The 11,671-nt window shown below is 34.3% G+C and overlaps 1 protein-coding gene across 2 annotated transcripts; it reads right to left on the bottom strand.

Annotated features, from left to right (window-relative positions):
- Window positions 1-161: 161 nt before the first annotated feature.
- LOC109789004 (putative cyclic nucleotide-gated ion channel 20, chloroplastic) lies at window positions 162-11,369 on the bottom strand. Of its 2 annotated transcripts, none has more exons than XM_083074554.1 (13): window positions 11,177-11,369; window positions 9,763-10,298; window positions 8,956-9,147; window positions 8,750-8,848; window positions 7,409-7,546; window positions 6,460-6,708; window positions 5,536-5,781; window positions 4,659-4,804; window positions 2,407-2,484; window positions 1,919-2,048; window positions 1,343-1,589; window positions 1,053-1,215; window positions 162-504 (listed from the first exon to the last, which is right to left on the bottom strand). In XM_083074554.1, the coding sequence occupies exons 2-13, from the start codon at window positions 10,264-10,266 to the stop codon at window positions 384-386; spliced, it is 2,313 nt and encodes a 770-aa protein (XP_082930680.1). In that variant the 5' UTR covers window positions 10,267-10,298; window positions 11,177-11,369; the 3' UTR covers window positions 162-383. The 2 variants fall into 2 exon arrangements, with proteins under 2 accessions (XP_082930680.1, XP_029125197.2); XM_029269364.2 differs by having other exon boundaries at window positions 9,763-10,324; window positions 11,177-11,367.
- Between the last annotated feature and the right edge of the window lie 302 nt (window positions 11,370-11,671).

Genomic DNA, 11,671 nt, shown 5'->3' on the forward strand with positions numbered 1-11,671 from the left:
GGGAGTTGATCATGATTTTCTTTTGCAAGATAAAGTGAGGTCTGCAGTTCAAAATATAGGCAAGGCGACACTAGTCATTCATGCACTAACATTTATTTAAGAATAAATAATATATGTATTAGTAGGGTAAGATTCTTATATTGCCATCTAATTACAAACCATGATGTATAATAAATTTATTGATTTGAATAATAATTACCTTAAAAATAATACAAAAAGGCCATTTTTGATTAATTTACACTGACAATACATGTTTAATTTATTAAACGCTATTTAATTCTAGAAGAAACATTTGTAAATGGTGATAGGTGAATCTATTGAAGAAATTTTTGTAGCCACACAACCTATGACAAAGTGTAGCTCATAAGATATTACGGTACAACCTAGGACGTCCATGTTTGGTCCGATTGCGAGGTATAAGCTCGACTTAGACGCTTCTTCCTGTATCTCCATGCAACCTGGATGCGGCTTGCTGCAAGGGATCTCCAATAAGGTGATTCGTACCTAACATAGTACAATTATCAAATCATTCTGGCATAGCCATGGTTTTGAAAACAGATAGCAGACATAAAAACCATACATTAACATGCAGATCAAGGTCAAGTGGTCAACATTTTTAGGCTTAACTCAATTCTCTAAAACTAGCTTTGTATGGTAAGATCCCCTACTTATATACTTTATTTTGATTATACTACTGATCAATGTGAGATTTCCAACAAGCTTCTCACACGAGGACCAATATGTCCAATAGACTCAAACAAATGTTACCATAGACTCTTATACGTACTATTTTAAAAATGTGAATTTGAACTTCACTCAATTTTATAAGACAATTTTATAAGACCGGTTTATAAGATGAGAATTGTTATTTAACTTAAATATTCTATTTTGACCATATCATTAGTCGATATGTGACGAGTCAAGAACAAAATGGAACAGTCAAAATACATCTTCATGAAAAAACATACAGTTGATATTCATTTTTCTATGTCATAAGAGGGTCAAGATTAAGTTGAAACATAAACCAAAATAGAATGAGTGGAATGAAGTACCTTAGTATTCCTTGAACGTGAGGGTTCCGCAAGAATCTTGTGAAAAGAATTGTGAGTTCCTCGAGGTCTGCAGCGCGGAGTGAAAATGCTTCCACGTTTGTTATGCATCTTACACTCCTGTTGCTCAGCAACCTCTGCCCTTGAATCCTTACTTTTTTACCATCTGCAAGAGTCAGAAAACACATTGGTAAAGACGTGTTTTTTCTCCTTTTGTAGTGAGGACATGTTGCTGATAACTGCAACTTCTGCTGATAAAAGCCATGTTATCATTGTATCAAGTGTTGCTATACCTGTGCTTACAGAAGAATGCTCAAGATACCATGTCAGAAGTTCTTCACCACAAGCATTGCCTTCAGATAAGGGAACTATAGTTCCATCTTCTCCAACGCTCTCCAACTCCCCACGCACAACGAAGACCATCTTCTCTATAAGGCCACCGTGACTCAAAATTTTACTTCCTTTGATGTATGTCTTCTGTTTTAGTCTCTCACAAATGGCATCTAAGATAGGCTCATCCATCAGGGCAAAGATTCGAACCTGCAGATTTTTAGAACCTCAGAAAATTAAATTGTCACAACAAAACACAGGTTTTTTGGTATGCTTTGGCTTTTGATAAATCACAGTTTTAGTTTCCTGATCAATATACATAAAGCTTTGTCTTCAAAATAGTTTTCAATATTTCACATTCAACGTCTAGTTAATTCTAGCAGGTTATTAAAGGCCCACAGAAATTTTGCCAGAAACACCATGGCTGAGGTTTTGGAGTTCACCTAACATCTGAAAACTAAATTTGATACAATGATTAATCATAACAATTTTTTTAATTATCATTAGTCATTTATGCCACAAATTTTCTTAGGACATACTTTCGTAACAAATTTGAAGAGATGACGTCTTATTTCTGTCTGGAGATCTTCTGGCAAATTCTCCAGAAGCATTTCTTCATTCACCCCCCTTGTTGCTGCCCAATTATACCGTTCAGCCTGTCTTACTCTCCTGCATGGCAGACATGTATATATCAGTTTTACATTACGTGTGATCCATAACATGTGACATAGAACCTAAATAAAAATGAAAAATAGTAGACATACTATTTTCTTAAAATCGAGACCTATATGCTCATTATAATAATCAATAGTTTCAAACATATACATTGTCTATATCACCATGAGATTTCAAATTATCTTGTCTTTCTTTAAATTGAAATTAGTCTTCAAAAAGTTCCTACTCAATGTGTAAAACAGTAACTGTCTCATTTTAGCAGTAAATTGTGATGAGTTAAATGACTTGAATCAACCAATAGATAGATACTTTTGTGGAAGTGATTAGAGAGAAGTATGGGAACATCTCATACCTTCTTAGTTCTTCAGGTAAGCGACGATGGCTCATCCATTGCTCAACATCACGACCTCTAAGTTGCATCTCTAGCCTCCTATAAGTGTGATGGAAAAAAAATATATCAAGCACATTATGACCCTTAAAAGAAGGAAATCTGAATCTTGTGTGTCTCATACGAACACACTTGGTATTATATTATTTTATATTATATTATATATAATTACATATGAGAGTACAAAGGGAATATGTCAAAAAAATGCAAATCTAATTCTAATTACAGTAATGGCTATCTTTCAAATATTGACGAGTGCTCATTTTAATATAACCATGCGGAAAATATGCTATTTAACAACCCTAAACACATTACAGCTTCATTATCATAGTTCAACTAAAACTCACAGCAATGATAATTTCAATAAAAGAGCATTTGCTCTTATATAAAATGCAAAATAATCAAGAAATGAAAACTTCAAAACTACTGCCCGCTGTAGATTCCTATAGTTATTGCTCAAGTATTCCTATTTTTCAAATAAAATAAGACAGCTAAGCTAATCTCTTAATTATGGGATTTATTCCAATCTACATAAAGAAATATATGGATACTGACAACAGCATTAACAAAATATAATATTTAAGGAGGACTTCTTCCTAGTATAACTGTTAAGTCTCAATTTTACCTCTTTTTGGATGAGACTTATTGAACAAATTCCACTCATCCTTTGAACCATTGCAATATAATTGTTCTCTTTTTGGTTCATTTTGTGTGCAGATATAACTAACCCAAATTCATCTAACAATACCTTAATCCACCTCATTTTTTGTGCAGGTATTGAGGAAGAGTGGAAAGTTGAAGACTCTTAGGATTGGAAATCTAAGAAGCTAAGGAGCAGAGAAGAGGTTCTGCGCCGGGCGCAAGGTGATCCGCGCCAGGCGAGCAAAACAGAGTATCTCACCTCTGGGAGCCATTGCGCCGGGCGTAATGTGAATTGCGCCGGGCTTGTCCTAAGGCAGAGAGTATCTGGAAGGCCCCGCGCCGGGCGCGAAGACTTATGCGCCGGGCGCGAAACCCTAATCTGACTCCCCAAGCTCGTATTTGAAGCCATTTTCGAGGGAGAAACCCCCATTCTCACATTGGGCGCCTCCAGGAGCTGCGGAAGGGATTCCCAGGGCTTGGGATCGTCTGTGTGCGGATCTTTCCTTCGGTTCTTCACTTCCTCTTCCATCTCTATTTTGTATTTGCCCTCTTTGTTGAGTGGTACCACCCATTTTTTGTGGGGTTAGATGTAACCAACGAATACTATTGTAATCCTTCTGGTTTTTATGATATATATACATGTTGTTTCATTCATTGTTGTTTATGTTTCTATTCTTAATGCTTGCTTTGGATTGATCACCCTTTGCATGATTTAAGGTTCCATTGAGTATTGGGAAATACCTTTGAAACTAGTTCTGAAACATATGCCTAGTGGTGATTGTATCTAGGGATAGAGCTTGACCCATTAGTAGTCTTAAACCCTAGCCCGTAATGCGGGTGTAGATATTGGGTACTCAAGGGATTGATATTCAATATCCGCACCTAGGCTCTTTCTCTAAGGGATTAGGTTTGAGTAAACTCTTGGGTTGACTAAGCAATGAATTCAACAAGAGATTAAGGATACATTAGTGTTACGTTTGGTGAAATCTGACCCCCACAACCTCACAATACCACAATACCATTCCTTACCTTTTCCACTCACAAAACAATATTTATTTACAGCTTTCATTCCAATAGTCACAACTTTGAATTCACTGCACAAAGTCACGAATAGTCAATAAATGCTTATATTACCTTCTAATCCCTGTGGATACGATATTTTTACTACTTGAACGGCCGGTATACTTGCCGTGTTTGAGACCGTTGATAGAATTAAACGAATTTACAAATATTAACAAAAGCACTTCAACGGAAATCTCAACAATAACGCAAGTATCTCAGTCCAAAATAATGATATGAGTCACATGTAAGGTGTAGTCAAACATAAGAGCCATGCTGATGCAAGGGAAATTAAAAATTATTGTTTGATAGAGTTACACTTTAAAGATGGCTACCATTCATCTGTCTGCACTATTTTTCAATTTTCAAATGAAAGGACGATAAAGAGAAGTTGATTTTATGAGAAATAGCTATTTTGAAGAAACAAGGGCTTATATCCATTTACAAACAAACATCCATTTAGAGCAAGATTTTCATCAACAATCAAGGGGCATGTAAAAAGCAAAAAGTTCAACCTGCGTCCAAGGGCCTGAAGAAAGTTCTGTATGTTTCCAATGAGAAGTGCAAAAAGCAAGAGTCCCAATCCTATGATGGCCATTGTGAAAAGTACTTCCCAAACAAAATAGCTTGGGGTTTGATTACCAGCCAGAGTACTGATTTGCTGTATCAAAGACAACAAGGGTATAATTGTTAAGGGATATCAAACCTGTGCCTTTTAGTGCTAGTCGAACAAAGTAGGGCCTTGATATGATATTAGAGCATATATGACCACATGCTCTACCATTTTTTTAAGGATACTACATGGTATGAATGTGTTTTAAATTTAAACTACTTATATATAGATAAGGTGAAAAAAGTTCATTGCATTTTGTTAGTTACCAGTTTACTTTTCAAACTTATTTTTTTCTCTTCAATCATGATTGGTTGTGACTTGTGATTTGTGAGGCATTGGTAACAACTTGAATACAAACACTTTTGAACCAAATAATATTGCTACTATAATTCCAGCACAACATAAAGTGGGTATGGGCTTTGTCAACACTTCAATCCCAAAAGGGTTACCAATGGTGGACTTTAGAGAGGGATCAGCAAAGAGAGATTTGGATGAGGAAAGAATTTTGTACATTAAATAAGATTATCATTTTGTGGCTTAAATAAGACTAATATAAATCTTAACACACACAGATAGATATCAGGTGAGTGTCACAGATTAGAGGAATTAATCTCAACCATCTATGTAAGATTGAATGGTCAATATTCGTTCATCCCATGCTCTGACTAGATATGTGCTCCCTATATATATGCATGCATTTGATTAAGCTTTTTTGAATCTTCATAGATGTATATAATTACTACTTTAGGAATAAAAGAAGAGAAGAATGAAATACATACCTGGAAGCCCCAAAACAGTGCATATACATATTTGTTGACCACCCTAGTTTCCATAGTAAGTGCTACAGCTTTGTTATAGATCCCATATTGAAAAACACCGGAACTGGAATCCAGACAAGCAGTGGCATTTGCATAACTGTTCCACTGATCTAACTTATGGCCAGATGCACCGCCACAATCAATGAATGTTGAGCATCCAGTAATATTAGAATCACGGCAGGCATTTCGCAAGCATTGATTAACCCTCTAGAAATAGGAAGAGGATGGAAAGGAGAAAGTTAATAAATTAACATTACCCATTATGTACAGAATCAAATTCCTGATTCTAATTGAACAGGTCATCTTTTAAAGCATCCAGGGAAACATAACAATTCTGAATTCTGACAGATGAAATTTGTGATCAATTTTACAAAAGAATTAGAAGCATTAAATTTCTGAGAACATACTACTATCATACTTTATTTTGCTTATAATTCTAGTTATACGTTAATGTTATGATATTAGGAATGCTAGCGACTCTTTCTCTCCAACAATTTATTTGCTATTGACCAAAATTTATTTGAAATCACAAATTTTGGTAAGTGGTAAGTCCCACCAATAATTCAAGACAGAGAAGAGACTCAATTAATAAGACTTGTCACCTACCAAAATTCGTGATTTCCAATAAATTTAAGCTAATAACATATAAATTGTTCGAGTGTTAGAGTGCCACTGGCATTCCTCTTATGATACTATATACAACCACTTTAAAAATAAAAGCATTCAAGTGAATCAAATAATATTTCTTCTGCCTATTCCTTTTGTTCTGTGCAGGGTACCTTTCCTCATTTTTCATGCAACATGAGAATTCAAAGCAAATTATGAAATCTAGTGAGGAAGAATTGCATTTTATAAAAATGAAGCTTCAATATCATTTTCAGTCACCTGTAAACCAAAGAGGTACCAGCAAGAACCAACAACATGGCCAGATAGCATAAAAATGAGAAGATTAATAATGAAATTTGCCCAGGCTGACTCAAATATGAATCCTGTTGGAGACTGGCCAATTAGCAGAGGCAGAAACCTGAATAATCTGGGGAAATACTGCACAAGGATAGCTGCACGCAGAAGATTTTTAGCATAATTTGCTCCTGATGATCCCAGAGACTTTGGTAGGACAAATAATATCATTATCTGCAAATATTTTGCTATAATGTCATGACATAGAATTTGAAGAGTACATAACAGACCATTAGTCTTTTGCAAATAATGAAAACCCTTTTGCTTCCCCTGCTGTTCATGTCCATTGTCCACAGACTATTTATTCATTAGAAGAACTCAATAAAAGAATCATTGTGGTCCATTACAACAAACACCTTCACAGGTCTTAAGCATTACTCTGTTATCAAAACCATTTCTATCCAGTAACTAGCAACTTGATAATTGGCAGTTAACAAGGTATCATAGCCTTTATGACTAATTGTAAAAGATAGATCCCCAGTGCTCTTTTTTTCTTAATTAATTTCAATTTTAATACAAAATAAGTGGGCCTTTTGCATTTCTATACTACAAGAGAAAGACCTTCACGTTTTCTTATAAATCAAAGATACAAAACCACTCAAAATTCAACCGATTAGAAATCACATAACATAACTTGATTCTTTTATTTTGTCAAGTCAATTACCTCCAGAAAATGGAGAAAAAATATTGATAACATTCATGTTCAATTAATTGTAAGGCGGATGTACCTCACAATTGACATCATAAACTTTACCCTTTGTAGTACATAAAAGTGAATACCCAAAATACTAAGTTACAATACAATGAGCAAACACAGCCAAAGATATTAAGCAAATTTCCACTGAGAAAGAAAGGGAGATGGGAAGAAATTTACCTGGGGAAGAGGAAATACAACAAATAAGTCCATAAAAAAATAACCCTTCAGATAATTAATGGCAATTTTCTTTGGATGGTCAACTAAATCTCCAGCACCCACCACCATTGACTCTAGAGAAACATAGGCCAACCTAAACTGTAAAGAAGCAATTTAGTAGTTATTTAAGCAATAAATTATGAAAAGGCGGCAAACCAGACTTGAAACCTCTAAAGAAACTTATTTAGGATTCAAGATATATGAACTTTTCTTTTCCTTTTGACCTCAACTAATTAAAAAAAGTAAGACATACACACAGAGATACATCAGTATATTATCAATAAGGTTGAAGTCCAGCATTCCATAGCATCCGAATCACTTAATCATTCATAAGTGACAAAAAAAACTCCTACTGATAGATTATACAGAACGATTGTTGCAATGAAGTGGTCGAGTGAAATTTTGATGCGGAACTCAAATGAGATTCAGGCATACTTTTCAGAATGGGATAGTGAAATTTTATATCTTGAATGGAATGAATTTCGTTTGAGTCGACTTTTATGATGTAGAAACAATCAATAATTGAAACTTAATATCTAAATAACCTACATCTTGTCCCGACTTCCGCCAAAACGAATAATTAATACAATTGTAATAAATATATTTGGTACTTTGTACTCCACCACCAGCTGAGAGTAAGTATGCCACCTTCAGTTTCCAAATGTATACAACATGGAATTCTTGTTTAACTTTTTCTGGTTTTGATATAATTACGCTCATTGGTGTGCATATTAACATGGAAATGTTAGGAAATTAGAGGAAGTCTCATCTGCAATGTCATGCATTGTAGCTCCAGAGTGAACTCGTTAGCTGCTACTTCAAGAAGAACTGCACTACTTTATGATGCTGAACCACTAAATGCTACATGGAAGAGATCTATAAGAGGCTTTTTATTGATACCTTATGCTGTCTCTACACATATCAATCTTTATCCATGACACCGCCACATGCTCATTTATATCTTTGTTTCCTCACGAAGTTTTCTAGATTTACTCTACTTCTACCAGATACATGTTTCTTGCACTCCCTATCTATTATTCCTCTAGTGAATATTGATGTATGATGCAACATCAAACCTAAACCCAGTTTTTCTGTTGCTAGAAATTCTTTTGAAATACATTTGTCAGTATATTTACCTTCTGAAAACCAGAAAAGTTAAAAATAAAACTTGCTGATAAGGAACGATCTTAATCATATAAGTCAAGCTAACAACATTATATTAATACGCAGCTAAGCATAAATTAAACATTTAAACATAAGAGAATGGGGGACTTTTTAAAAGGGTAATTACTGAGAAATTACCTGGAGAAGAATGTTAAAGAAATATATCAAATCATTAATGCTTCTAAGTGAAACAAGTGTCGTTGTCATTGTCCAATTGATAGCAATACATTTACCATCCTGCAGATAATGAATGGTAAAAATGTAAAATTGCAAGAATAGTATCTGGAAAAGGCTAGTTTCTACACCTTGGAAGATTTAATTAAATAAAAGGAAAAGAAGCGCACCTTCTTCACATATATTAAGAAGAAAAATAATGGATCCACAAAAATTGCCACCAAGCAAAAAATGGCCAAAATCTTATTCCATCGTTGTACAACTTTTGCGTGGGGATTCATAACTCCAGGAACATATGAAGAACAAAAGGAAAAAAGTTTTCTTCCAAAGCCCTTGGCATCCCCATAAAGATTATTATGGAACTGCAAACATTCAAAACATAAACAAAGGTGGTTGGTTATGTGAAAGTGACAGCAGAAAAATGTCTACAAAAAGAAATGGAGAAGGTCACAAGAAGATCAAGTATAAGGATACAGAAAAGTTTGAATAGTTGCCTTCAGAATGTTAAGTGTTGCATAAATAAGGAAACAGCTTGAAATTGTCTATTGACAATAATTAAAAGTGGACACTTATATCAACAAAAAGAACAATATAAATAGTGCATCTTGAATACAGGTTTTTTTTTAAGAGTATGATATTAAGGAAATTGTGAGGGTTAAGAAAATGATCTATTGTAATGTACCTAAACAATGCGATAAACTAAATGTGGATTGAATATTGTTTAAAATTTTATGAATTAATTTCCACTCTGCACATTGAATATTGTATACTTCTAAAAAAATTTATACAATCTGAATTTTCTACAGAAGCAGCTACTTCTGATAGACCAAAATTACATAGCAGGAAAACTTTAGAACCTTCAATTTAAATAGGGTCTTAGGACACTACATCCACAATCTTTTATCGTGAATATAGATCTAAGTGAATAGCAATTGAAACAGAGAACTATTCATAGAATATTTTAGGAAGAAAAGCACCTTGTGATCAAATAAAGTTGAAGTTTTTCGAGTATTTGTCTGAGAAGAAGCCTTGAAATAAGTAGGACAAGTAGTGCAATAAGGATCATTACACATTCCCAGTTGCCCAGACCTCATTAAGTGCTCATTCTTTCTATCATAGTCATTATCCCAACGGTTTTCGTTTGTGCCATCAAAATTAGAAAAATTTTCTGTCTTGCTCTCCACTGCTTTGTTTCCTGCGGCAACTATACTCTGTCGCGGAAGATTTCCAGTTCCATGGGCAGCATACAGTGGACCACTCATCTGCACAAAGGGAGTTTTTCTAACATTTCGAAGTGGACCAGTATGTCCCACAAGACTAGTTTCTTTCTCATATGATTCTAAGGTGGCCATAGGAATAGATATTGAAGCACTTCGTGTCCTAGATACAAGCCTCCGGAAATTAGAACCCACGACTTCATCAGATAGTTGAGCTCGTGTTTCTGACAGCATTGGCTCCTCATCTTTTTCAAAATGAGCCATGTTTCCTTGATGATTCTCCAATTTTTATGAAACTAGCAAAACATCAATGTATACATTTCTGCACCATATCAACAATTTTAAAGCAAAACAATCCAATTTAGCTGGAAACATGAAAGGGAAAGCATAAACTAAAAAAAAAATGAATGAAAAGCCAAAGACTATATTTTGACAAAGTCAAATGGAACGTTATGTGTCGTCTTAAGGAAGATCCTTTTTCTTAAAGTACCTTACAGTAATTATAGAATGATATATTTGTCTTTAAATTTGAAATGTTCAAATAACACAAAAAGTAACAAGTTAAAGTATAAAAGAAATCGAAATAAGCTTCTTCATAAACAAAAACTAGCTCATACATAAGTTAAAAATAAGATTTTGGAGAGTTAGTAGGAGTGAACTTCTATAAATTAGCTTATAGATAAGCTACTTTTAGCAAATGGAGAAACCTGTATCATTTTTCCTTTCTATTTTTCTCTCTTAGAAGTGATCCTAGAGAAAATTTCCCAACTATACCCTTAAGAGAGAACTAACGAATCCCCTTATCTTAAAGGAAGAAACCAATTACACGACCATCGACCTAAACCAGCAACACAAAATTATTGAAATTCATGTTACCATCCTAGTTTTAATGGAAGAGTTAACAGTTTACAAACACATCTATGCCCTTCAGGACAATGTTCCTTCCTACACACTCATCAGTGTTTTTGTTCAAACTTGAAATTTAACACATGCACACCAAATTATACGACATTATGAAGCACTACAACTTATGACCTGAGAGGGATTGCAACTGGGATTAGGAATCAGTTGAAAATTTCCAGTATAATGTAATGACTAATGAGCCCAAGTTACCAAAAAAATAGTGCCATATTCAATGAAATATAACGAAGAAAAAGCAAGAGAGGAAACAAACCCAGAAAGTGCAAGAGGTGGATGAAGAGGAATTGAATTCCCAGTGAAAACCCCACCAACTATTCAAGTTGAAGAATGCATTTCTTGGAGCTTGGTGATCACAGGAAAGTAGAAAGGAGTTTCTGATAGACACAAATTGTGTTAAGTAGATAAAACAAAAAATGAAGTGTGAAAGTGTACATATAAATATCAAAGATGTGAGAGAGAAAGAGAGAGAGAGAGAGAGAGTTGTGAAGACGAAGACTTTTAGTCTTTTACTAAGTCAATTGTGAGATAATTGAAATTGTCAGTGAACGTCGTATGTTTTACTTTGAACAGACGAATACATGCACATAAAACTTAATAGTTTTGTATGTTCATATTTTAAGCAACCTTTTTATTTCAAGTTACTAAAATACAATAAAGTTGTTCTTGAAAATCATCTCTAATTATTTGGTGACGGTAGTATCAGAAATATGATTATAGTTTTTGGTCAGTAGACAGAAGAGACTTGTAA

This window comes from Cajanus cajan, chromosome 1, assembly GCF_000230855.2.
Source record: "Cajanus cajan strain Asha chromosome 1, NIPB_CcT2T_4, whole genome shotgun sequence".
Taxonomy (NCBI): Eukaryota; Viridiplantae; Streptophyta; class Magnoliopsida; order Fabales; family Fabaceae; genus Cajanus; species Cajanus cajan.